This window comes from Taudactylus pleione, unplaced genomic scaffold (assembly GCF_031769625.1).
Source record: "Taudactylus pleione unplaced genomic scaffold, aTauple2 ptg000073l, whole genome shotgun sequence".
NCBI lineage: Eukaryota > Metazoa > Chordata > Amphibia > Anura > Myobatrachidae > Taudactylus > Taudactylus pleione.
Window position 1 is genome coordinate 3,710,540 of NW_028284475.1, and position 27,534 is coordinate 3,738,073.

The window sequence follows — 27,534 nt, forward strand, 5'->3', positions numbered from 1 at the left end:
GTTTACACCACATACTAGATGACAGCTCGAACCTGTTGCTAATGGCAACTTTGCCGCTGGTCCTTTTTAGAAGTTTTGATACATCTCCCCCTGCGACAGTTCATTTAAAATAAACTGTGCCAACAATTATGCCCACTAGATGATGCTCTAGAGCCCCCAAAGCATTTCCTTTCAGACGGACTCAAAATATTATTTTTAAAACTTTTTGAACGTAATCAAAATGAAATGATGTAAACGTGTTGAGTTGATTGTTAAGGCTATAGCTTATGCAAACTGTAAAAAACAAACAAAATAAAATAAAAGACAAACCCAGAAAACAACAATTTCACTGATCAATGCGTCTCTATATAATCACCTTCATACTGTTCCGCAAGTAGATTTGTCGCCAAAATAACATTAGTAAATGTGCCAGCTTGGGTCACTCCTGCATAACAAAAACATGATCGCGCCAAACACTGATGTAACCTGTTGTGTAATAATGATTAAAAAACCAAAAAACATTGAGTTTCTGTTCTCTGAAATAGAAACCAACCAACCTTGTTTTGACCATTTAGAACCTTTAAAAGTACAGTATTTGCTATTTAATGGATTGAAATAATTAGGCAGAACTCCAGTGAGGGTATCTAGTGCACCAGAGTATTGATTTATTATTGTGTGTAAGGATCAATATATTAATAAATGATATATATACTGTATATATACATTAGTGTATTTTTTTTTTACTTTTGTTTTCACTTTTTATATAAACATGGGAAATAGAATTAATTTATTCATATTTAATATTGTAGTACACAATATACCAGTATATATCAATTATGAGTAGATATAATGGATTAGTATGATCCACAGGATAGAGAGGGCCTAAGTTACAAACCTTGAGAACATCTAGTTCTGAAATTATGTATTAAATCCTCATCGAATAGAGATATCAAATCTAACTTTAATTGCTATATATATATATATATATATATATATATATATATATATATATATATATATATGAGATACACTAACAATACACGTACAGTGATAATATCTTTGATTATGAACATTCATTTGTGGAGTAATATGACACTTTTTACAGTACGATTTAGACAGAGGTTATCGGTTTACATTTGTTAGTGATTTCGAACACTTCTTTTCAATTATTATGGGTTAGTATTATAGGAACACACACACATTATATATATATATATATATATATATATACATATATATATATATATATATACACAATTTTATATAATTATAATAGTATTTAATAATATGTACTTTGAGGATTTCAATTATTTATTTACACAGGTATTTTTATGTAGTACTGGAATTTAGTATATGGGCTGATAATGGAGAATCAGTACAACAATATGGTTAAGGAGTTATTTTACTTACAAACGCTGAGAACAATCTATTTGGAAATAATATGCCAAATTCCCAATTAAACAGGCACAATGTATCTAGTCTTTGAATAGAGATCCATTCCCCCACCTACAACTACGTGCTTGACATGTCAATCACATTGAGATAGATTGTGATAAGCTGCCACTAGTATTTAAGGCATGTCTGACTGGACGCTTGGTTCTACCTTTGAGAAAGCACTAGCGAAACGTGCGTCGGCATTTAGCAGTGCCTGTTTGTTATGTCCAAGATTATTAGCAGAGTACCGCTAACATTATTTATACCCCTTTCAGACATACAACCCGGGAAATTTCCTGCTCAGACCTGGGAATTTCTCCTGAGAAAAATCCCGGGTATTTGGTCTAGACCCCCCTTTCACACTACACTGTCTACCCGGGAAATTCCCTGGTAGACCCCTTTCAGACAAGAGCAGGGTTTTTCAGAGTTTTATTAAAGTGGATGGTAAGGTGCAGAGGGACAGGTGGGGAAAGTGACAGAGGGACAGGTGGGGAAAGTGACAGGGACACTGTACCTGTAGTTTCCCAGCGCAGCTCTGTGCAGCAGTGAGAATACAGGGAGGCTGTAATCTCTCCCTCCGCTTCTGCCTGGTGACAGCCGGAAAGCTCCCCCGCTGGGGCTGAGGACAGGGGAGCCGCTGATCTCAGTGCTGCGGGCGGTTAGTATGGGAAGGTGGGATGCGGGCGCTGCTACCGGCGGCGCTGCTACCGCCGGTAATTACAGGGACAGGGGGGCCGCTGCTCTCAGTGCTGCCGTGTCTGCAAACAGGGAGCATCCTGCATCCTGCACCCACTGGGACAGGTAGGTACCACAGCTCTATGATCCTAGGGGTAATTATTAGTATTATTTATAGCTGCATCTGGTTCATGCAGTTACTAGTATGCACTCAGCTGTATACACTCTATATATAGCGCTGCAGCGGTCAGATTAGCGAGTATTCCGGGGTCCCACAGCACGTTCCCTGCAGCTGGGGGCTACATCCAGGGGGGCAGCCCTATATAAGCCAGGAGCTGGTCCCTGCACATGGAGTATGGGAAGGGGGGGTGCGGGCGCTGTTACCGCCGCTGGTGCCGCCTCCCCGGTGGCTCAGTCAGAACCAGGGCCAATCAGAAGCTGCCTGGTGCAGCCCGGGAGTAAAATCCCCGGGTTGCACCATTCACACTAGAGCAGGGTAGACTTCCCGGGACTTAAGTCCCGGGAAATACCCTGGTCAATTGCCGGGAACCTTTCACACAGACATGAGACCCGGGAATTTTGGCTGAGGCAGGCCAAAATCCCGGGAATCTCAGTATGTCTGAAAGGGGTATAAGTAGATGCGGTGGGTATGTGTCTTAACTATATACCAGACCGTGTGCATGGGAATTAATACAGAACATAAAGATCATATGTTTCTCCTATATTTGCAAACTAATAGAGTTTATTAATTAAGGGGATCAATGGTGATACAATATCGATATATAATGGTACCAATTTATAACAATTTCACTATTACAGCCAGTTTACTGGATGACTATGAGATATAGGGAGATTATATGAAGGCCCTCCTGCATTGAAGCATTTATAGAGACATTATATATGGAGGTGCAATACAGATCTCCCTATATATGAGATGTTATGATATAAATCGATACAATTAGGTCTCCAGAGGACAGGAACACATGTCAAAAATGATATATTACTGGTGCTATAACCTTCATTTGTTGGGTATACGGTTACCTACCTCATATATAATTGAGAGGGATAGGAATATATACGGAATTGTGAAACGGGGGGTATGCACAATTCATCCATACACAATAAAACACTACTTAGTGTATCAATTTGAGACATCTGATAACTGAGCAGTTAAAAGTGTTTTAACATTTATTTCCTAATTTGCTGTGTTTTAACATACCATGTAGGTGGTTAGGAATACTATTAATAAAAGTGATGTTTTAGTACGATTATTGTTAGACACCGTGCACTCGTATTGGGAATCTTTTTCTCTTTGTGGTTTGTATATGGTAATGTGCCCATACATGGACAGTATAAATCTGTGGCCTCATCAGACAGATGACTGATCAGCTCAAACTAAATTGTCATAGGGGAGCGGTCCGATTATTCACTTACATTGTCCCCCAGCCTCACCTACATGCGGACTGGTATTGGCAGCCTTTCTGCCCATATATGCTTCAATGTACACCTAATTACTTCCATAAAAGCTATTACTTCATAACTATAGAAGATATGGACACAAGAATATGATATATATATATATATATACATACACACACACACACTATATCACATATACACACACTTACTGATGTAATGCCACGATTTGCGGGTCTATAGGAGATGGTGCTAAAATTATCATATTTTCTTAAATTCACTTCATATTTGCCCTACCCCATTACCACAGACCCCCAAATCACAGCATTATGCCGCGAGGGGGCGGGGCTTTCATCGCAAGCTCAGTCTGCAAAAGAAAATCGGGCCATCAAGGTGGGTTCCTGGGTACTCGGAAACCCCCCCAGCGTGTGTCAGTGATCTGGTTGTATAAGTGCAAAGGTCAAGGGTTGATTATATTAATTACTGCCCTGGCGGCAACCAACATGTCGTCTCCTTGTCGACCTCTCCTCCTGTGTAACCTGGTCTCACATAAATCTGGAGCGTTGCTTTACAGTGACGTTCTGTGGTTCTCTACTCTCAGCTATTCTGGAGAGGAAATTGATAACATGTTACATAACAGTCACACCAATTGCACATTTTGCCACATACAGTGCTAACAATAGATTTTACAGGCAGGTTTATGGACAGTTTTTTAATGATTTTACATGGAAAATAATAAGAATAAAAACATACAAAACAAACTCCTCCCCATACGCCGTCATGTATTCTACAAAGCAGCCAGATGTTAAAAGGTTATGGGCCTCATACATCTGCCGGCCGATTCACCAATCCCGATTGGACTAGAACCGCCATCGATAGTCGCCAATCCATTTGGGAATAGGTGACATTTTACATGTTAAAAAACCCTGATTTGCTGATCACGATCATATTTTGATTGCGCTCAGTGAAATCAGTGCTGGATTTCACTGGTGCCCCGATCCGGGCGGAATCGGTGAATTGATCCAATACATGCTGATGTATGGGGGCCTCTATAACGAAAGGGGTACTTTGTAGTATAAAAATAGATGGTACATAAGATACTATAAAACTATAACAGTAATGACTACAAATCACACTTACCTACTCTCCCGGAAGGTTTGGGAGACTCATGATGTTTTGGACAGTCCCCAGGATGAGAGGCTGGACCTCCAGCACCCCACCTAGTGAAGTGGTTAGGATGGGGAGACAATATTGGAAATCATGGGTCCTTATGAAGGAGGCGGGGCTAAAATGATGCAAACCGCGCCGTTTTGTCCGCAGCACATCTCCACGGACAATTGTCGGCATTTTACTGCTACAGGGGCAGAGGCTAATAACGTGAGAACCCGTACGCGAAATGGTCGGCTGTGTCTGTAATATCAGTAAGTATGCTACAAATGAGAGTACACACAAAAGAGAAAAAGAAAAATCTGCACCAATAATATATTTTCCCAGTTCTATCTGGGTGACATACGAGTATATATTCCCATTGTGTAATGAGGTGGTGGCATATATAAGGACTCAGGACCTCATTCAGAGGCGGTCGCACGGAGCGATTGGACGTAGCGAGCGATGTTTTTTTCAACTGCGCATGCATGTACCTGGCAATGCGCGTGCGCAAGCCTGTCTTCCCGACCGCAATCTTCTTGCTCGCTAGTCACTACGAGGGCGTAGCTGTGATTGACATTTCGTGCCGTTTGTGGGTGGTTACAGGGGAAGGTGCTTGTGAACGGGGGGGGTTGTTGGTGCGCACGCAGGCGTGGTTGACCTTAAAAAGGGCGTTTTAAGGGCATGCATATATTACTGAGCGAGTCATCACACACGTCATCTCGTTGCAATAACGACGCTACTGCTCGCAGAGCTAAGGGTAACCCAGGGTCTACCTTAAGCATTGCGAGTGCTGGCGATGGTTTCTGCCTCAACCGATGTCTGTAGGCAATTAAGAATGTAACAGGTGTTAATCGTGCTGACGTAGGTTGCCGCCTGCGACCGACTCTGAATTAGGCCGTAGAGATAGGAGGCGTGCTTTCATTGTTGTGGGTGTTTCCGCAATTACGATGTGCTTTGTGACTGAGCGCTCGTTTTGCATATTCTCAATCACTTTGGGTGCGACCGATCGCTCCCGAGCGACCGCCTCTGAATGAGGTCCTGAGTCTGGTCTCAGTCTGGAGGGACCTCACAGTCTATAATTTGGCTGTGGGGTTGAATATCTATAAAGCTGGGTACACACTAGCCGATAGCAGATGAGATGGAACGACATATCGTGCAGTCCGTACACACCAAACGATTTGATGAACAACTGCGCGATATGACATTCCCCCGCCGCGTCCAAATACATGGGTTCGTCAGTCGCATTTTCAGATTGATCAGCATGTGCGGCAGAACTGAAGATGTGATGGACAATCCTGTGTGAACGCGCATATTGTGTACACACTGGACGATTTGTATGATATGTCGGAAAACGAGAAATCGTTTAAATAAATCGAGTGTGTACCCAGCTTAAGATCTGAAGCTTTGTGGCTTTCTATCCAACCACAGAAATGTTAGGAAGCAATGTTTCCTATATGAACCATTCAAGCGCGATTTTCAAAATAAACACAATCTGAAAGTACAGAGATACGTAGATAAAAGGAAGTCTGCTGATTCATCCCCAACCACATCAGCGGGGGTATAAGTGTACGCCTTCCGTCTAGCACAAGCTGTACTGAGCATCTGGATGGCCGCACGCTCTTGGTGTGACATCTCAGCTAATCTCAAATGGAAGGAGATGGAAAAGATGAACTTTTGTCTGACAACTATCATCTACATTCTGCTTCACGTCGGTGAGTTACATAAACTTCCTTGTATAATATTCAGCCTTTTTCATTCAAAATACAGGTATGCTATTTATATTAACCAGTCCTGTTCATCTAGGATTTTCAATCCCATTGTTTAACATTACCATTAATTAAACTTAGAATTGTAATAGTAACACATATATATATATATATATATATATATATATATATACATATACACTCATACATACACATACACAGGTCTCATCATGGTGAAACCATTTATTATGTTTAAGATTAGGATAGGCAGCCCAGCCCCTCAGGTTTTCCCAATTGAAGTAGTAAATCAGGGAATGTGTGAGTGCGGGTAAGTCTATATTACGAAATGTCAGCTCACGGGGCCAATGAGAATCCAAACTTGATCATACTGTTGGTCTTAATATAAAGACAGGTTAGTATACTGTATATATTTTACATGTATTCATTAAGAGCATTGCCAAGATATGCAATGAGTAGTACAGTAAATACTACAAAAGTTCGTGGACTTGAGACCTGATAATTCAGTATACATTGCTATGGATGTGCTGTTTTTATTAGATATTGTCTGTATTCCTTTTGCTTATATTACCCGTTCTCATGGTGTGAATGTGTTATTACATATACAGTCTGATCAGAGTAACGGAACTCTATGCTTAATAAAACCATATAATAAAAGTTAGTTATTGATATTTCTACATCATTGATTTGCATCTCAAGAAACCGGTTACTGCCCTCTCATTCCCATATAACAAATATAAAATGGGGAGAGGTATCCAAAAAGTGCAGAACTGGACAAGAGGAGAATTTGCCCATAGCAACCAATCAGCTTTGAAGTAGCATTTATCAAGTACATTTTATACAATGTTAGGTAGAAGCTGATGGTTGCTAAAGGCAATGTCTCAAGTTGTCCACTGTTAAGAAGGTTTAGTACATCTCCCCCATAGCCTGCACAGGGCATCTCAATGACACTTTCATTATTAACCAACCTCCAGGTGCGCTTAGTAGAAAGGGAGCGGGTACAATGTACATGGGTACTGGCCTCGTTGGGTGCCCGGGCTGTGGAAGAGACGCAGCCACGCCCCTAAGATGGTGGATCATGCCCCCTTTCAGTGGGGACCACTGCATGTAAGGAGGTATTCACTATGGGGCATGACAACACCCCTAGGATTCAATACGGGAACCTGCTGAACATTAGCATATGGAGTGTGATGTGGTGTCTTTTCTTTTTTTATTTAAAAACAGCATTTTTACTACTACTGATACAACTATTACAGAGGCTTTTGCATCGGGCCGTGGCTGTTTTGAGACTTTGTTTGTTGTAAATCGTTCAGATTTACTGTAAATCCCCCTAAAATCAGCCTGAAATGTAATTACCTGGTTGCATAAAGATAGGGAAGTATGATAAAATGAATACATTTCTTTTAACTTTTTCTTCCTCTTTTATTTGTTTTATTGTAAACCGGGGAAGTCCATTTATGTTGTTTTGATTCCTTGTTTTGTCGTCAATCAATTCTCTGAATACTGTATCTAAGTAAAGCCGACTACCCATTGGGGTTACAATTTCCTCAATTAAGATTGTGCATTCAACCGCTATGCATAATGCTCCCTGGCAGTAAGCATAGGACGTGATTGCTAGCTAGATTTTCCCCAGTTCGTTTCAATGGAGTTTTCAGCATGTAGGAGCTCCATTGAAATGAATGGGCCAATGAAATGAATGGGATATGCTCCATTAGTATATAAATGGAGACAATTGAAGAAAATCAGGCAGTCACCTCCCTCCGCCTTCCAGTATTAACAGGTATTGCACTGTGATTAGCATATTATTAGAATATGGTAAAATCCTGGGTTCTGACATAATATTATTCTAATAGTAACATTTCATTGTTATTGGTATGAATACAGCCGGAATCAGTAACTCTGGGCTCTGTATTATACACTTGTCCATCAGGACTGCGCTCTGTATTATACACTTGTCCATCAGGACTGCACTCTGTATTATACACTTGTCCATCAGGACTGGGCTCTGTATTATACACTTGTCCATCGGAGACTGGGCTCTGTATTATACACTTGTCCATCGGGGACTGGGCTCTGTATTATATACTTGGCCATTGGGGACTGGGCTCTGTATTATACACTTGGCCATCGGAGACTGCGCTCTGTATTATACACTTGTCCATCAGGGACTGGGCTCTGCATTATACACTTGTCCATCAGGGACTGGGCCCTGTATTATACACTTGTCCATCAGGGACTGGGCTCTGCATTATACACTTGTCCATCAGGGACTGGGCCCTGTATTATACACTTGGCCATCGGGGACTGTGCTCTGTATTATACACTTGTCCATCAGGGACTGGGCTCTGTATTAAACACTTGGCCATCGGGGACTGGGCTCTGTATTAAACACTTGGCCATCGGGGACTGGGCTCTGTATTATACACTTGGCCATTGGGGACTGGGCTCTATATTATAAACTCAGCTACCAGGTACTGGGTTCTATATTATACACTTGGCCATTGGGGACTGTGCTCTGTATTATACACTTGTCCATCAGGGACTGGGCTCTGTATTAAACACTTGGCCATCGGGGACTGGGCTCTGTATTAAACACTTGGCCATCGGGGACTGGGCTCTGTATTATACACTTGGCCATCGGGGACTGGGCTCTGTATTATACACTTGGCCATCGGGGACTGGGCTCTGTATTATACACTTGGCCATTGGGGACTGGGCTCTATATTATAAACTCAGCTACCAGGTACTGGGCTCTGTATTATACACTTACCTATCAGGTACTGGGTTCTATATTATACACTTGGCCATCGGGGACTGGGCTCTGTATTATACACTTGGCCATCGGGGACTGGGCTCTGTATTATACACTTGGCCATCGGGGATTGGGCTCTGTATTATACACTTGGCCATCGGGGACTGGGCTCTGTATTATACACTTGTCCATCAGGGACTGGGCTCTGTATTACACACTTGTCCATCGGAGACTGCGCTTTGTATTATACACTTGGCCATTGGGGACTGGGCTCTATATTATAAACTCAGCTACCAGGTACTGGGCTCTGTATTATACACTTACCTATCAGGTACTGGGTTCTATATTATACACTTGGCCATCGGGGACTGGGCTCTGTATTATACACTTGGCCATCGGGGACTGGGCTCTGTATTATACACTTGGCCATCGGGGACTGGGCTCTGTATTATACACTTGGCCATCGGGGACTGGGCCCTGTATTATACACTTGGCCATCGGGGACTGGGCCCTGTATTATACACTTGGCCATTGGGGACTGGGCTCTATATTATACACTTGGCCATTGGGGACTGGGCTCTATATTATAAACTCAGCTACCAGGTACTGGGCTCTGTATTATACACTTACCTATCAGGTACTGGGTTCTGTATTATACACTTGTCCATCGGAGACTGGGCTCTGTATTATACACTTGTCCATCGGGGACTGGGCTCTGTATTATACACTTGGCCATCGGAAACTGCGCTCTGAATTATACACTTGTCCATCAGGGACTGGGCTCTGCATTATACACTTGTCCATCAGGGACTGGGCCCTGTATTATACACTTGTCCATCAGGGACTGGGCTCTGCATTATACACTTGTCCATCAGGGACTGGTCCCTGTATTATACACTTGGCCATTGGGGACTGGGCTCTATATTATAAACTCAGCTACCAGGTACTGGGCTCTGTATTATACACTTACCTATCAGGTACTGGGTTCTATATTATACACTTGGCCATCGGGGACTGGGCTCTGTATTATACACTTGGCCATCAGGGACTGGGCTCTGTATTATACACTTGGCCATCGGGGACTGGGCTCTGTATTATACACTTGGCCATCGGGGACTGGGCTCTGTATTATACACTTGGCCATTGGTGACTGGGCTCTGTATTATACACTTGTCCATCAGGGACTGGGCTCTGTATTACACACTTGTCCATCGGAGACTGCGCTTTGTATTATACACTTGTCCATCGGAGACTGGGTTCTGTATTATACACTTGGCCATTGGAGACTGGGCTCTGCATTATACACTTGGCCATCGGGGACTGGGCTCTGCATTATACACTTGGCCATCGGGGACTGGGCTCTGCATTATACACTTGGCCATTGGGGACTGCGCTCTGTATTATATACTTGGCCATTGGGGACTGGGCTCTGTATTATACACTTGTCCATCGGAGACTGGGCTCTGTATTATACACTTGTCCATCGGGGACTGGGCTCTGTATTATATACTTGGCCATTGGGGACTGGGCTCTGTATTATACACTTGGCCATCAGGACTGCGCTCTGTATTATACACTTGTCCATCGGAGACTGCGCTCTGTATTATACACTTGTCCATCAGGGACTGGGCTCTGCATTATACACTTGTCCATCAGGGACTGGGCCCTGTATTATACACTTGTCCATTGGAGACTGGGATCTGTATTGTACACTTGGCCATTGGGGACTGGGCTCTGTATTGTACACTTGTCCATTGGGGACTGGGCTCTGTATTATACACTTGTCCATTGGGGACTGGGCTCTGTATTATACACTTGTCCATTGGGGACTGGGCTCTGTATTATACACTTGGCCATTGGGGACTGGGCTCTGTATTATACATTTGGCCACCAGGGACTGCAATCTGTATTATACAAATAAATGGCTCTGTGCTGGATACTGGCTATAAGGGAATGGGCTATGCTTTGTTTACTGGCCACTATATAAGAAGACCCACTTCTGCATAAGACACACACATAAACCAGTTATTGCTTACCTGTACACAATCTACTTCATTACAGAGCTGGGTCTTACAGCCATTCCCTGACTCAACAGACCAAAACCTTGGCTTATCCAATGAGCAGCTGTCTCTTCCTCCTACACTCCGTTATCCAGTCCAGGAATCGCTTATTCGGGTGCTAGGAGAATAAGAGAGACTGAACATTATATCTCTGCCTCCGGACCCTAAGCAATCAATGTCCTGTAGTTTAAACCACAATGTAAAATGTAGCGTCTGGTAGAGTAGTTTACTATGTCACAATTAAGTTGAATATCTTACTTACCACTGCGGAAAGTAATGTAAGAAGCAGCATTACCTCATAACTACAGTCTGAAAATACAGTAGGGAAGCACAAAAGTAAATTGCATTACACTGTACAATACTACAGGATGATATCACCATGAGTCACCAATAACAGCTCCCACACATGAGAGTCACCAGACCTGGACTTCCTGACTTCTTAAACCACAAGTGGGGCTCATCCTCTGCAGTGAAGCGCTGCACACAACTACCAAAAAAATAATTATATATATATATATATATATATATATATATACACACACACATACATGCATACATACTCTTACTCTGCCCGAGTGGGGAGACCGGGCGTAGGCAGCATAATAACGACTATGAAGTGCCGATGTCAGTTCCGTCACCGAGCACAATGGCGCTGCACTTTATTGCAATTTGTGATCAACGCAAAAAAAATAGGCTCAGCTCAGGGGTGAGAAAAGCCTCAGCGTTCGGGAATGACGGTGAACGGGGTGTCCTGTCTTTTCTGGGTATTCCACTGCCACAGTCTTACATGCGCGCGGCATCCGCACAGTGCGGGGAACCCCCGAGTGATGAAAATGGGGGTTTGCCATGAGGCCACAACCTGTTTTGGGGATGTGCACAAACAGTTCCTCCTTTGTATTCCCATATGTTGGGGGTTATGCTGCTGCCTCAAACATACATGGATTTTATTTTGTAGGGTATTGATCCCGTTGCTATAGGTGACGGTTTATGTCATGGCGCTTTGCCTAGTTCTCTTTTACTTGATAACTTCAGAAGGAGATCTGCACATATGAATCAGCCCCTTTATGTCGCCTTAATCTGTGTCAGTGTAAAGCCCTGACTGGCTGTGACTAGCACTCTGGTTACAGATAAAACAGGGATTATTGCTGTGGCTGGCATGTAATGGGAGGGGCTTGTGGCTGATGGTCCATTAGTGCTGGCACCCTGACACGCCATCAGCTGACACTGTGGTCAGACACTTCCTGTGCACACACGTCCTTATAACGCATCCTCCATCCAGTGTGACCCTTTATACACGTAGGGGGGGAAAGAGCAAAAAAAATACTACAACATAAATTATCTGTCAAAACTACTGAACATGTAATGCGGGCGATTCATCCCAGTTACCCCAAGGGATCGGTGCATCTCAGCACTATGGGCCCCGATTCTGAGCCGCGCGCAGACGCAGCGCCTTTATAATAATGCCGCTGCAAATTTATTCAAAACGGAGACCCCCACTTAGTGTCTTACACCTGCGCAAAACCATCCTGGTGCGTCATCAGACGGACCATCGGACGCACTATAGAACCTTGCACCAGTCGTATAGCAGGCGCAGTATCACCGTGCGAGTATGGCATCCCTTGTGATATTGTGCATCCTTAGATCCAGCCGCCGTCAGCGACACGCCAATGTCGGTCTAGTCACTCCCCCTGTAACCTCCCGGGAACGCCCACTAAATAACATACTTCCTGCGTCCAAATTCGCTCTGCGTCTCCGTGTGGTAATCATCGGGATTCTGACTCGGACGCATGCGCAGTACTCAACAACAGCCAACTGCGCTCATATCCTCATAGGGACTCTGAACCAGGCCTAATATATTGTCTGTGCTGGGTAACTGGCCCGTTGTGGGCCACAGTACCGGTTGCTGTTGGCATCTCCCCTACTGCAATAGAAAAGAAAAATTTACTGAGGTGATTTATTTTTAATATAAAAATAACAAATTCCACCATGATACTTCTCTTGGGAGCAGCTCACAAAGCCGTCAGCTCAGACAGCTGGGGGGCTAAAACGTCCCTGATTAAAACCCAACTCTACTAAACTAGACGTGGAGACATGGCGCCCGGGGCAAGCGTATACGGCACCTCAACACCCTTTCATTCAGTGGAGGTGATGATAGTGACCCTTAGTGGTAAAAGCTTCTCTCACAGAATGTTCAACATGCCCCCTACACACATTCCACCCACACACAGTCACCGAGTCTGGAACTACCGGTGTTGGATCCTTTCCCCAGCGATCTATTATTAACAACTGGGAGGGAAAAAATATGCCCGTATAGCGCCCCCAGCTGACCCTGGAGCCCCTAGCATGAGCTTCATCTGGGACAATATGGATAGAATACGGCAATTTGCTCCTCTGAAGAAAAGCGTCTTTGTAGGTGCGATCACCGGAATTTACATCCGCATCCACACTTTGACAGCTTTCCTTTTGCGTTTTATTACAGCGGTGTTTTCTACCTTTAGATTTCCTGGTCTCTACCTATGTTTCCTGGCCAAATTTATCTGTTAAAACTTGCATTTAAAATACTGTGGTACATACAGAACATCATAGGTTCCGGAAATCAGTACAGTAAAAAATAAATAAATATAAAAATGCACAAAGGTCGTTTAAAGGGATTGTACGAATCAGATGTCCCTGTAATCATAGAGAAAAGAAACAGAAAGTAGGAACTCTCTCTGATCATGTCACATTTCCCTCTCACACAAGCAGAGCTGTAACTGGAAACGCTGCCTCACGCTGTACTTCTGCAATGAGCTTAGTAGAGGGAAGACGTCGGTATATGTACACACAATGGACCTCATTCAGAGGCGGTCGTTAGTTGCAAGCGGTCGCCCTGAATCAGGGCGGCCGCTTGCATCCTGAACAACCGCCTCCTTGTCGATCACTAAGCTGTGGGTTAACACCCACAGCTCTAACAACTGACATGGGTGATGGTTGCGATGGTCAAGACCATTGCGACCATCGGGGCTTACGACCAGATCCTAAAGGTTGGGTCTTGGCACTCGTAAGCCCCAGGGAGCTTCCTGCTCTGATCGAGCAGGAAGCTCCCCACTGACATCAGCAATGATGTCAGTGGGGCAGCCCCCAAATGGCAAGCGTTCCGGCGGGAAGGCCTCCGTTTGGCCGGGCACGCCCCCTGCCCGCCTCCCAAACGGGGCGAGCTGTCACTCACCATCGACAGCTCCCCCCGTCTGCTGCGAGACCCCCTAGCGAGGGAGCGTCCGTCACTAGCCGGGTCTCACGCATGCACACGACGGAGCCGGTTCAGTGGTGCGCATGCCCAGTGGGGCAACATCGAGTCGGTTGCGAGCGCTCAGCGCTTGCGACCGACTCTGAATGACCCTCAATATCTAGGCACTCAGCAGATTATTATGGGTGAATATAGGTCTTATACTAGTAGGCGACAAGTAAACAAGCACTGCTCAGCCGGGATACTGAGACACACTGGCATGTGGAGAGGCCACGCCCCCATTCGGTGAGGCCACACTCCCATGTGGCGAAGACATGCCCCCTTTGCGGGCACACAGAATGATGCCAGGGATGAGGGAGACTCAAGTCCGTCCCTGATGACTAGTAACTGTTCTTTTGAGCTTAACGGGGTCATGGCTTTATGTAGTCATTTTACCAGAGGTTATACCATCATTAAGCTCCACCCCTTCCCGGCAAATACTGTACCGGCAATTGTAAAGTGCCAAGAAATGGGACGCGGGTACTAAAAGTGATCTATCTCCTCAATCCTGGCACCCATTGACTAACGAGAGCCCCTGATTGGGAAACGGTAATCCATTTAGTAGTCAGTAACAGCCTACACTACATAAAGTAGAATCCAAAGGTGGGGGTATAATGCCCAGATCTTCACCATCTTGGCATCAGTAAACACAGGGACGATGTCATGTGACGCAGTAAGGTATATAATGGTGTTATTCCTCCATGTTTTATACATCTCATTCATACCTGTAAAAAAATAAACAAAAATTTATTATTTTCAAGTGCAAGTATTGCTATGAAAACCTATATGTAGAATTTATTTCTATTTTTGCAGCTATTTTGGAAAGGTGGATTAATGCCGAAGCAAGAACCACGAAACAAAAATTAAAAAATATAAAAATAAAAAAAAACATTTGCTTTTAGTTCGCTTTATTGCAATTTCAATTAAAAATAAAACACTCTTTAGACCATTTTGATTAGATTTTATTGGATGCAAGAGAGACAAAAATAAATCTATTGCTATTTTCCGAAGTTTCTAAAGTATTCTGGGTGAAAAAATAAATATAAATAAACTTTAAGTGTAATTATGTGGTTATTCCCATTAATAACCGATATTAGTGTTAAGAAGTAATAACCCCCAAAAAATTAGAAAACAGGTTCAGGACGGGGTAAGAAAAAGGGTATTAAATGTGCCAAGCGGCCTTTCCCTCTTTACCTGAAGTGTGTGTGAGGCTCTATGACACCATTTCTACTGATCTACAGTAGATAAAAATATACATATAGATGTGTCCTGTCTTACTGTGGTTTCAAGTGTGCCAAAAAGACCCCCCTTGACGCACTAGGTCCCGTGCAACACGGCCGCACAGAGCGTTCTTCTTGATCAAAATGTGCGTCTCATTCGCACAACCAGAACTGGCGAGCGACCAAGTCTGAACCTGTGTAAAAAGGGCTCAGACACCAACGGCCGCAGCTTTTCCCTCGCTCTAAATTTCGTAATATTTCATCTGCGACTTTGTACCTGTGTAAAACCATTTCCTGTGGGTTAAAGTCACAGCTCAGGGCCTTTAGTGTACTTTGACTTTTTTGCTGCGCTGTGATGTGAAAAGGATGGAAAAATTGAAAGAAAAATACGTTACGCTACCGCTCTCAATTAGTCTTAATCGCGTCAGACGTCTCGCGCCGTATTGCGTATGGACGCTGTGTGTATGAGGTCCGAGGACACATCTGTACAGTTTTATTTCTGCATGTATGACCACCTACTGTACACAGCACACGTTTCTTGGTCTGTATACCGGCGGTAACAGTCACCGTCTAGTCCAACGCTACATCTATGAACAATTGCTGGATAAGTTTCCCCTTGTTCTGTAATCTAGACATAAGACTACATTTCCGTCATAAGGACAGCTGCTCAGTACCACTTCCCTATACATTAGCCGTTGTTGTTCTGTATCCATATAGATACTTGTCCAGTGCCCCTTTCCTAGCACATCTGTTGCTGTATGGATTAAACATTTGCTAAACCCCTGTTGGAATCCTCTATTAGGTGTATTGTGCGGGGCCACTGGCGCGGAGAGAATACAGACATACGGCCCGGTCGGGGGAATGGTCACTCTGCAGGTGAAAGTGGATACGATTGAAGACATCTCGTGGTCATTCAAGGAAAACACCATTGCGACGACAAGAGCGGGAAAGGTCATACAACCTAGAGGAGACCAATACAAGGGAAAGCTCGCTGCCACTGAAGACGCTTCCTTAATTATAACTAAACTGACGCAGGATGACCAAGGAACCTATACTGCGAGTATAAGACGGGACATGCCGGAAGGAAAGATGTACACAATACATTATGATCTTCAAGTATTCAGTAAGTCACCCCACCCTTATAGCACTTACATACTGTACAAAGCTATAGCACTAGGTTACAAACAAAATACATAACAATAATTTATAAGACAACTTGGGCCGCGAGGTGAGAGGGACCTGCCAACTGGAGCCAGTGCCGGCTGCAGGAGGAGCAGCATCCTGCACCAGAACAGGACGGCACCCGAAACCTCCACGGGGAAAAGGGGGTGTGGTCTAGTTTCCATAGGCCACAACCCCTATATACAGTTACTTGGGGGCGTGGCCACACTCCTTCAACAGCTGGGCTGCCTCCAGCCATCCCCCTGCACTGAATGGACGCCACCACGCGCCATCCATTCAGCTTCAGCAGTGGGGGTCCCCCACCTCCCAACCTTCCGTGGGACACTAATGCCCGCGGGTGGAACAGCGGGATAGTGCCCGAAAAACAGGATGGTTGGGAGGGGTGCGCCCTATATGGAATGGCACTGGTTGAACACCCAAAGAGCCGGCCCTGACTGGATCTTACAATCTAAAGGGCGTACAGACTGGTCAGTCAAATAGCCCTGTGTAATGTTGAGGAGCAGATATTGGAAGCTGAACAAACAAAATATTACATTGCTGCGTGTAATCAGGGCCGAAACTAGGATTTTTGTCACCAGGGGCAAGACAGTAATTTGGCGCCCCCATGGAATTCCCCCTGCAGTAGTGCCCATATTGTAATGCCCCCATAGTAATGCCCATATGTTAATACCCCCATAGTAATGCCCCTGTAGTGCCCACCATACAGTAATGCCCCTGTAGTGCCCATGCTCCCATATTAATGCCCCTGTAGTGCCCATGCTTTCATAGTAATGCCCCTGTAGTGCCCATGCTCTCATAGTAATGCCCCTGTATTGCCCATGCCCCATAGTAATATCCCTGTAGTGCCCTTACAGTAATGCCCCTGTAGTGCTCATGCCCCCACAGTAATGCCCCTGTGGTAATGCCCCTGTAGTGCCCATGCCCCAATAGTAATGCCCCTGTAGTGCTCATGCCCCATTTGTAATGCCCCTTATTGCCTATGCCCCCATAGTAATGCCCCTGTGGTAATGCCCCTGCCCCATAATAATGCCCCTGTAGTGCAGCTTATTAACAAAAAAAAATACTTACCTTGAACCCCGCTCCTGCATCCAGCGTCGCGTCCGGTCCGCCGGCTGCTCCTTGGAACTATGGGGGAGATGTCATGACGTCTCCCCCATAGTGCCCGTGGGGAGAGCCGGAAGCTGGAGTTCGGGAGAGAACTCCAGCCTCCGGCTGCGGCTACACCACGTCGCTGCAGAGAAGGAGCCGGGCGCCCGCAGGTTATAAATATTACCAGCGGACGTCCGGCTTGGAGCCTCTCTGCAGCGCCGGGCTGGAGGTCACTGGCACCAGGTACAGCGGCTCACCCGATGCACATGCACCTCCAGCCCCCCCCTAGTTGCGGACCTGGTGTAATAGCTGTGTAGTTTTTTTCTGTATTCGTCCTTCACATGTCTGATTACTTGTGAATATGAATTAGAGATGAGCTGTACGGTTTTCCTGAGAACCAAACACCCCTAGGGTAACAGGGGGGGGGGGGGGGGATTTTGTACACCGTAACCATTGTGGATCGGATACCAGGGAATATAATAATATTTTTATGTGTTTATTGGTCGGTTCCTACAGAGAACTTATCCAAGGATGACCTCCGCGTCACGTATAACGTCACCAGTAACGAGCCGTGCAGCGTGACGCTCACCTGTACAGGGAATGGGTCTGACGTGACGGTCACCTGGACCAGCTCATCTGGGAGTAACCCAAGTGTGACGGGTAATGTCCTTTACCTATCTGACCCGGATCCAGCCATCATCTACACCTGTACAGCGCAGAACCGCATCAGTACATTCTCCAAGTCCGTTAGTGACTACTGTAAAGGTAATTATGGCATAATCACCAACACGTGTTTATCTGACGGGCAATGGTTGTCCCCCTCCACGGGGGTGATCAGTGCTCTCAGTGTGAGCATGTAAATCTCTGGCTCTCTCCTTTCAGGAAGAACAAGTAACAGGAGCAGAATAGGAACGATCGTCCTTTTCGCTTTTGCCATCATCATCATCGCTGTGGTCTGCATTGTGTACAGGAGGTACAGTGATTTACTTTGGTCTTTTCAGCATTTGTTGAGTCTTGTGAGTTTCTGAGGTTACAGCTAAATTTGAAGTTTTTACTCATTTTAGAAAAGTGGAAAATTTCCCAATTGCTGCATTTTACGTATTTCACTGGTAGTAACACGAAACCATTTAGGTCTGTGCAACAAGACGTAATTATTTGAATCAATTGATTAGAAATTATTAAAATCAGATATGATTACATCCACACAAGGCTGTAACTAGGAAGTGGGTGACCAGTGCTCCTGCTTAGGGTGCAAGGCCTGGGGGCGGCATCTGTACTGGCCCATGATACCTGTACTTAGCATGTAGGCTGTCTGGAACAGCACCCTGCAGCCTAGAAAGCCACCGCCTGGCATGTTTTTAGGACGTTCAGCTTCGCCATAATCCCACCGGTAAGCTCCACCTAGTGGTCAGCCTAAGAGCAACTTAATTCTGAACTTCACAGGCTTTATTAGTAAACTTCCCTATGCACCCTGGGTAGGGGATAGAGGAGGGCTCCATTTTAGATTTCCTCATGGTCCTGCAAACGGAAGGTAGTCAGCATAGTTGAATAAAACGGCATGTGCCCCCCCCCCCCCCCTGGTGGGGGAGAGACACCCTTTTATCACATTAACCAGACCCAAATTCATCAGCCCAGGGCTGGAATTCCTCAAAAAGTGGGAACCACAAAAATAGATTGGGGTCCCCCCCATCTCAAGGAAATAACCTGGTGGCAAGGAACAATTCTACTTTTGTCTTTACCCTGTCTGGAGCAACTGCTATGCTACCGAACCCCCACAAAGTGTCATTTTCAGTTTGAAAGACTAATGTATAGCAACCAGGTTCCTCCAACAAGGGGGCCTCAACCGTAATCGAGCCCAATTCAGCTCTCAATGGCCCTACCCAAGGGGCATAGTGTTACATCACTTCCAATGAATCCATGGATGCACTGACCGCCGATAAAACAACAAGACTTTTCTGCAAAGTTGGTGTAAGGACTTTCAGGCATTTTGTTTGTTTTACAGTTAAAAACTTACAAATCACTTACTACTTAGGGTGTCGCAGGAGAAAGGAGGAGGAGGAGAAGAAGGAGCCAGTGAAGTTGGAAGCCCCATCAGCGAAGGTGTGAAACTGGAGGTGCCAGAGGCTGGTGCTGAAGGTAAATAAAAGTGTAACATTTTCTCTTGTCTGTTTCTCCTGGTTTTTTTTTTTTCCTTTTGGGGTAATAATATCAGCCTTAGATTAGTCAACGTTGGCCAATGCAAGTCAAGGAGTGGAGTAGGTCTCACATCACTATCCCTTCCACCCATCCCTCTTTCGGTGGCACAGACCATGAGCGAAACATTCTTCTCAATTCGTGGGGGGTTGGGAGGTGTACAATTAGGAGTTGCCCGCAAAGCTGCTGCTGCAACCAGATTTGGAGGCTTATGCTAAGTGGAGTATACATGCGGGTAGCCGTACCGCCTTGTCATCATAAGTATCGCCACTTACACCTACACCATTCGGAGTACAAAAGATCCATCTGAAACTAACGTCCCCAACGGAACACGTGCAATTCAGAATAGGACTGTGCTCTGTCTCCACGCCACCTCTATGAGACTGTTCTTTCGTATACGTCCACATTGTTTCCACCCTGAAACTCCCACTTCACAGACAGACAAACAAATGGGTGAGATACTTATAACCTCTACTGCACATGCGCAGTTTGCTAAAATTCGCTAGGTGCGGCTTCATACATATCTGCATCCAACTCACAATCAGGCCCAGTGTGTAGTTTGTACTTTGCCGCGATGGCAGCGTGTCAACAATCACCAGCGGTGTGACAGCGCGCAGAGACACTGAAAGTGGACGTTTCAGTCCTTGCACATTCAGGCGCACGCTACTACACCAGGGAAAGGCAGATACTAACATTTGCATATTATCGCAGCCGCAACTCCCGCAACAGACGTTAGAGCGGACGCAGCAGCAGCCTCCACCTCTCAATCAATTTCAGGGACAGTAGGTGATACATAGACCTAGAAAGATAATAGCATAATGTATAGTTTATTAGGATCATATTGAGAAAACATTTCTGAGCATATTCATTGCACAATTCCTACTATTATAGTGTACACAGAAAAGATGGCGGCTTCCATATGTTGGGGTGGGGCTTTAAGTCATCACAATATTCCCCCGTGATGGGTCCAAGGGAGAATTAGAGAAGTTACTCTGCACTTTACTGAATTTATCTATCCGTGCAGGGGACACTTCACGGCCATTTTGCAGAATAAAACCATCCCTGCAGAGTTTAGCAAGGATTCATATAATAGATATATCATTAATAATTCTGTTATCCCACAGTAAGAAACTAGTAAGATAGTTATGTGGTTGTTTGCGTATAGACTATAAATCCCCAGCGTTCATGCTGACGGGTTATTATTTCTTTATTTAGAGTTAATAGACTAAATGAGGGTATGAGCATATTTGTGTACAGATCTGACTGAAGTGTGAATACACCTGGTACAAACATTGTGTACAGATAGGCAATGCCGCTTGATATATCTGTGTACAAGTGTTTTAAAAGGTTTACAGTTTTACAACCTCCAGTACCTCTGACTTACCACAAGATGGAACCAGAACATTATAGTATTAAAGGAATTCATCCATCATAGGAATGAAACACATGCTTGGTACACACTACACGATGACACATTGCACCATCCGTACACATTACACGATGCAGTGGACGTTGGCGAGATGTGCAGTTCCTTACTGCATTTAGCAGCATGGCGTTGTACATCACATCATCCCATCCGCAGTGCTGCACAGCACATGGGACAATGCGATGAACGATGCATGGGCACGCACGGCCAGAACGATTTATCATGCAATGGTTCGCGTAGTGTGTGCCCAGCTGTAGGGGTATATTTACTAAGGCACAGTGTCAAACCTAAGCAACTTTGAATGACAGTTTTAAAACTTAATTAGAACAAATGCTAAACCAGGCTTGTTTAGCATTTACTCCTATAGCCATATTAAAAACTATTGGCATTTTGTTAAATATTCCGAGTTGGCTGCAGACAAGAAATGCGACCAACTCAGGTTGCAATGCAGCTCCCTCCCCATGCAAGTAACAGGAGTAATTGCAGCAGGAACATGACAGGAAATGGGACTTACCTGTGAGCCCAACAGATGCTGAAAACCACAGTACACAAATCATGTACACTACTGGGAACCACCTGAGAGTGCCCATCGAAATAACCAAGTACGATTGGAGCATGTGAGATTGGGATACGCACTGCCAGGCTCATCTGCTGCACCAACTGAGAGTGAGAGACAAACGCACAGGATGAGCAGGGGGACCCCACTGTCTGCCTACTTCCCCCATGCAGCCTGGATGTGGTGTTAAGGGCTCAACAGCAGCGCTCTAATTGGCAGGAAACAGTGGAGCTGAGAAAAGGGGGTGGGAGAGAAAAAAAAAGGATGGAGAGAAAATGGGGGAAGATGTGAGAGAGAAGAGGGGGGTGAAAAAGTGGGGGCAAGAGAAACATGGGGGTGTAGAGGTGGGGGGAGAGAGAAGCGGGTGAAAAGGTGGGGAGAGAAAAGTGGGGGATGAAAAGGTGGGGGGAGAGGAGGGTGAAAAGGGAGGAAAGAGATAGGATAGGGGGATGTTAAAGGTAAAACAAAAGGTGATAACACCAGGCACAACAGCTGCCGGTGCCCATGCATCTGGCTCATGCTGCCGGTGCCCATGTAGTAGGCACAACAGCTGCCGGTGCCCATGTAGCTGGCTCAAGCTGCAGGTGCTCATGTAGTTGGCACAACAGCTGCAGGTGCTCATGTAGTTGGCACAACAGCTGCCGGTGCCCATGTAGCTGGCTCATGCTGCAGGTGCTCATGTAGTTGCCACAACAGCTGCAGGTGCTCATGTAGTTGGCACAACAGCTGCAGGTGCTCGTGTAGTTGGCACAACAACTGCAGGTGCCCGTGTAGTTGGCACAACAGCTGCAGGTGCCCGTGTAGTTGGCACAACAGCTGCAGGTGCCCGTGTAGTTGCAGATCACATTTTTATACACAGTCCTATATAATGAGTGAATGTCACACTAGCAATACCAATCTACTATCATATAACAAAGCAATTATACAAACGTCGGTGATGAGGGACATCAGTGATGTATACAGGGGAATTCCACTTTGATTACATTAAATATATGATGCCCTAAAGAAACATTACAATGCAATTAGAATTTATAAAAGCTGGACTAAACCTTACTAACTATGTAGCTATATATTTGCCAATACAATATATCCTATGGAGGCAACTAATAGCCCCCTGGGGAGTAATACGGTAGAACTGCAGGATATACTTTGGAATCGTGAACCTTGAACAAGTACAAAGCTGTAACTAATGAACTCTATTAACGGTTGCTTTGAAAATCTACTGTTCAGTGTGACCCTCACCAATGGATTTGCCTGGGTCTCGTACCATTTTATTTGTGGTTGTCTTTTTATTTTAAAAAGGTAACTTATTTTCAAAATGAGAACCGATAAACAAGCCTGTAACCACAGCTGGGAAATCTGGCACGGACCACGCAGAGTTACACTGAGTAACAGACCTCTCACGTAGCTCTACAGGACTAGACTTCTCGTTCATATTAATATATTTTTAACTCTTAGACTGAACATGAAGTAATTTCAAAATAATCCTTATAAAATGAAAACTACATGCAGTCTACGTACACACGTAACGATTTTTTGAACGTTTTAACTATAACGAAATCGCTCTTTTTTTTGGTGAATGATGATCATCCAAGAGTGCTCCCGTTTGTAGTTTATCATCCATTCTGACTGTCCAACATAACGATTTTCGTTCAGAAAATCAATCATGTTGGACAGAATGAACGATGAACGATGTCCATTCACTGTATGCATGATTAAAAAAAAAATCGTACATCATTCAGGAAAATCGTTGACAAAATCGTTGATTAATTTAGTAACCAACGATTTTTGTAAATGATTTTCGTTCACTTTTTCGAAGGAACTGAACGAAAATCGTTGGTTACTAAAACCGTTACATGTGTATGCAGCTTAACACAGACAGACAAATGGTACCATGCTTCGGTTTCACAGACCGCTCTGATTTCCATGGCAATGATTAATCTCTTATTTCTACTATACCCTATTATTCTACCATTGGTCCTATATAATTTAGAAATGTAAACAAGCCCTGAGAATGAGCCTTCCTTACATCTTCCTGCAGATACTGAATACTAAGAGGGTTTGGATTGTTGGTTATTGTCACTACAACATAAATCCATCCAATCAGCGCTGTATCTAAATACGGTCTTCTTGCTTTAATACAGGACTCAACGCAACTCCGGCTGAGGATTCGCAACCGCAACATGAACTATGAGAAACTGATTTGGGAATATATTATATATGTTTAAAGCTCCAACTTACTGTTGTGCATTACAATTGTTAAACAAACTTGTCAACAGTACAGTGATAATTATACTAAACAGATTCACATCCATTTCTGCACAGATATAAAGGTAATAAATAGCTATAGTTCGCAAAGTTATATACCAGTTTGCAGAGGCTGCTGTTTATAGAAGCTTGCAATCTACCCCAGACATAGGACATTTCTGTCTTTCCACCTGTTGTAGATCTATAAGTGAAAGCAAGCTGTATGTAGCCTGGTCCAGCCACATACTGTACCATAAAACACTGCTGACCAGTAAAACAAAAAGTTAAACTATAAAACTGTACTCTGTATGGTTTTGCATCTAGTAATCCAAGATATAAATGGCACCAGTCAGATGCCAGCAGAAAGCCCTCTGCAACAAGATAAAGTCTAGCCTGATTTATATACCAGCTGAGAACACCACCTAGAGGACAGACGTATAACTTACTCAAGCATTAACAGAAATGCAAGACTCTCTCATTGGCATTGTCCTGCACCTTGATTGGCACAGCTGGGCTATCGAAGCACGTGTTTCCAGAGAGGCGTGGTCCGTGGGGGTGTTTGAGGAGGGGCTGTTGCAGCACAGAGGGGGGGGGGCTGCATAGAGGGAGGAGCTACCACGCAGAGTAAGGCACACATCCACTCACGGACATCAAAACGTCTGCACGATTACGACATTGTAATCGTGCAGTAGTTTGCCAGTCTGCTGTGCCTACACTGAACGTTCAGTCATTCAGTGTAGGCACATCCATCATCCACTACCACGTTATTGTCAGGTTGTACAGCATTTTCGTGCGATGATTGATGTCAGAAACGACCAGCGGGAGCGCGCTTCGCTGGTCGTTTGACACAAAAGTGAACGATTACTGAGCGATTGCACGATTACGATGTCGTAATCGTGCAATCGCTCAGTATTATCGCTAAGTGGATGTGTGCCTTTAAGCACCCTGGTGCGCCTAGTTTTGCGGCCCGATGCAAAAGTCCAGAATTCATTTAGCAAGGTAAGACTATTGCAATGAGCTACGCAGGCAGAAATGGGCCACTCTCATGAAGGGGACAGCGAATGGGACAATATTCATTCATACACGTTCGTTAATGGCATTATAAAAAATTTTTGCGCGTGTTCTGACTGAAGAAAAAACTTTTTACTACCGATCGCTCCTTCATTTATTTTTTTATATTTATAACTTTTTTTTTTATCTACAATACTCTTCATTATTTATACCTGTATTGTGCTGTAGGTTATTACTAAAATGTATGCTTTGTATTATTTGCTCATTACTCTATTTGTATCCTGTTGTGTGGTGTGTTAGGCCCTGATTCAGAGCCGGGCGCTCTGACCAGAGCGCTCGCTCTGAATCAGGGCCCACCTCCATTAATATGGAGCGTCCTCCTGGACGCTCGTATAGCTGTGGGTCACCACCCACAGCATATACGAGCGTGCAAAATGATGGTCGCGATGGTCTTGACCATCGCGACCATAGAAACTGCGTGCAGAAGCCTGTGGTTGGGTTTTTCAACCGCAAGGCCAGGAGTGATTTTGGCTCTATCAGAGCCAAAATCACTCCCACTGACATCACTAGTGATGTCAGTGGGGCCGGCTTCAGACGGTAGGCGTTCCCTTGGGAACGCCTCCGTCTGGCAGGCACGCCCACCAAAGGGGGTGTGCTGTCAGTCACCATCGACAGCACGCCCCCTTTGATGAGACACTCCGAGCGAAGGAAAGTCCTTCGCTCGTCGGGTCTCGCGCATGCGCACGACGGAGCTCCCTCCATCGTGCGCATGCGCAGTGGGGACAATCGACCCACTTGCGAGCGGACAGTCGCTCGCGAGTGGGTCTGAATGAGGGCCTTAGTCTTTTTACTGCTGACCTTCTAAAGTATGTAATAAACATTATTTATATTATTTTTTGTTCAGCTGCTTTGTATTATTTATTCTAAGTACAACAGTCTGTTATACAGAACAAGTAAACTTAAAAGGGCTACACATTACCCTTATTCCCAATAATAGGTTTAAATAATACATTTAAATAAACCAAAATAAAATCTGTCCAATAATGAAATCTGCAGCATTTTAAACAAGCGATAAAACCTATGGAGGTCTGGCTATTAAATAACGAGACTGATAATATAATTAAACAAATTATAGCAAGTACATTTTAACTCCGATCCCCTTCTATGTACTCCCCTTCTGCATTCTTGTTTTCTATTGGTCAGAGCCATGCTGTAGCTCATCGACTGCCAGTTGTCTCATCAGCTCCGTTGTTTTCTTCTTTACCTCAGTAATTCATGCAAACCGGGTTCCCTTGAGTACAGATGTGACTTTAGGGAAAGGAAAGAAGTCACACGGTGCTAGGTCTGGTGAGTATGGAGGGTGCTCTAGCACTGCTATCTGTTTCTCAGCTAAATACTGCGTCACAGAGAGAGCTGTGAGGGCTGGTTCGTTGTCCTGATGGCGGATGGAACCATTTTTCCACAACTCTGGCCTCTTTCTTCTGATTCTTTCCCAAAAAGTTGGCAGAACATTTTTGTAGCAAGGTTGAGTCACCGTTTCACCTTCTGGTACCCAGTCTTCCGAAATAACACCATCGGTATCAAAGAAAAACAATTAACATGGGTTTGAATTTGCTTGGACATGCTTTTGTCATTCTTGGTGATGGTGGCATTTCCCAATGCATAGGCTGGTGTTTTGTCTCAGGATCGTACTGGAAGATCCAGGTTTCATCACTGGTAATAACGTTAATCGGAAAAAAAAATGCGAATTTGCTTGAATTTGTGCCAAAATGTCTTCACCAATTTGCTTTCGATTTTCTTTCAGCTGGGTAGTGAGAAGCCTTGTAGCCATCTTAGCGCAAACATTTATGCATAGGGGGAGGGGCCCTAGATTGCACACCCTAAGCACAATGGCCCTCATTCAGAGGCGGTCGCTCGGGAGCGATCGGTCGCACCCAAAGTGATCGAGAATATGCAAAACGAGCGCTCAATGGCAACGCACATCGTAAGTGCGGAAACACCCACAACAATGAAAGCACACCTCCTATCTCTACGGCCTAATTCAGAGTCGGTCGCAGGCGGCAACCTACGTCAGCACGATTAACACCTGTTACATTGTTAATTGCCTACAGACATCAGTTGAGGCAGAAACCAGCACCAGCACTCGCAATGCTTAG

The 27,534-nt window shown here is 44.7% G+C and overlaps 1 protein-coding gene across 1 annotated transcript; it reads left to right on the plus strand.

The window, feature by feature from the left end:
- Nucleotides 1–6,295: 6,295 nt before the first annotated feature.
- LOC148532547 (SLAM family member 9-like) lies at nt 6,296–24,351 on the plus strand. Its single transcript, XM_088467581.1, has 6 exons — nt 6,296–6,365; nt 16,477–16,797; nt 18,462–18,710; nt 18,828–18,918; nt 19,978–20,081; nt 24,265–24,351. The coding sequence occupies exons 1-6, from the start codon at nt 6,311–6,313 to the stop codon at nt 24,312–24,314; spliced, it is 870 nt and encodes a 289-aa protein (XP_088323707.1). The 5' UTR covers nt 6,296–6,310; the 3' UTR covers nt 24,315–24,351.
- The last annotated feature ends 3,183 nt before the right edge of the window (nt 24,352–27,534 follow it).

Bases quoted from the DNA above. Each gene is read 5' to 3' on its own strand.
- LOC148532547 (XM_088467581.1), top strand. From the start codon at position 6,311: ATGGAAAAGATGAACTTTTGTCTGACAACTATCATCTACATTCTGCTT. The intron at 16,798-18,461 runs GTAAGTCACCCC...CGGTTCCTACAG, and splicing joins TTATGATCTTCAAGTATTCA to AGAACTTATCCAAGGATGAC. The intron at 18,919-19,977 runs GTACAGTGATTT...CTTACTACTTAG, and splicing joins GTCTGCATTGTGTACAGGAG to GGTGTCGCAGGAGAAAGGAG.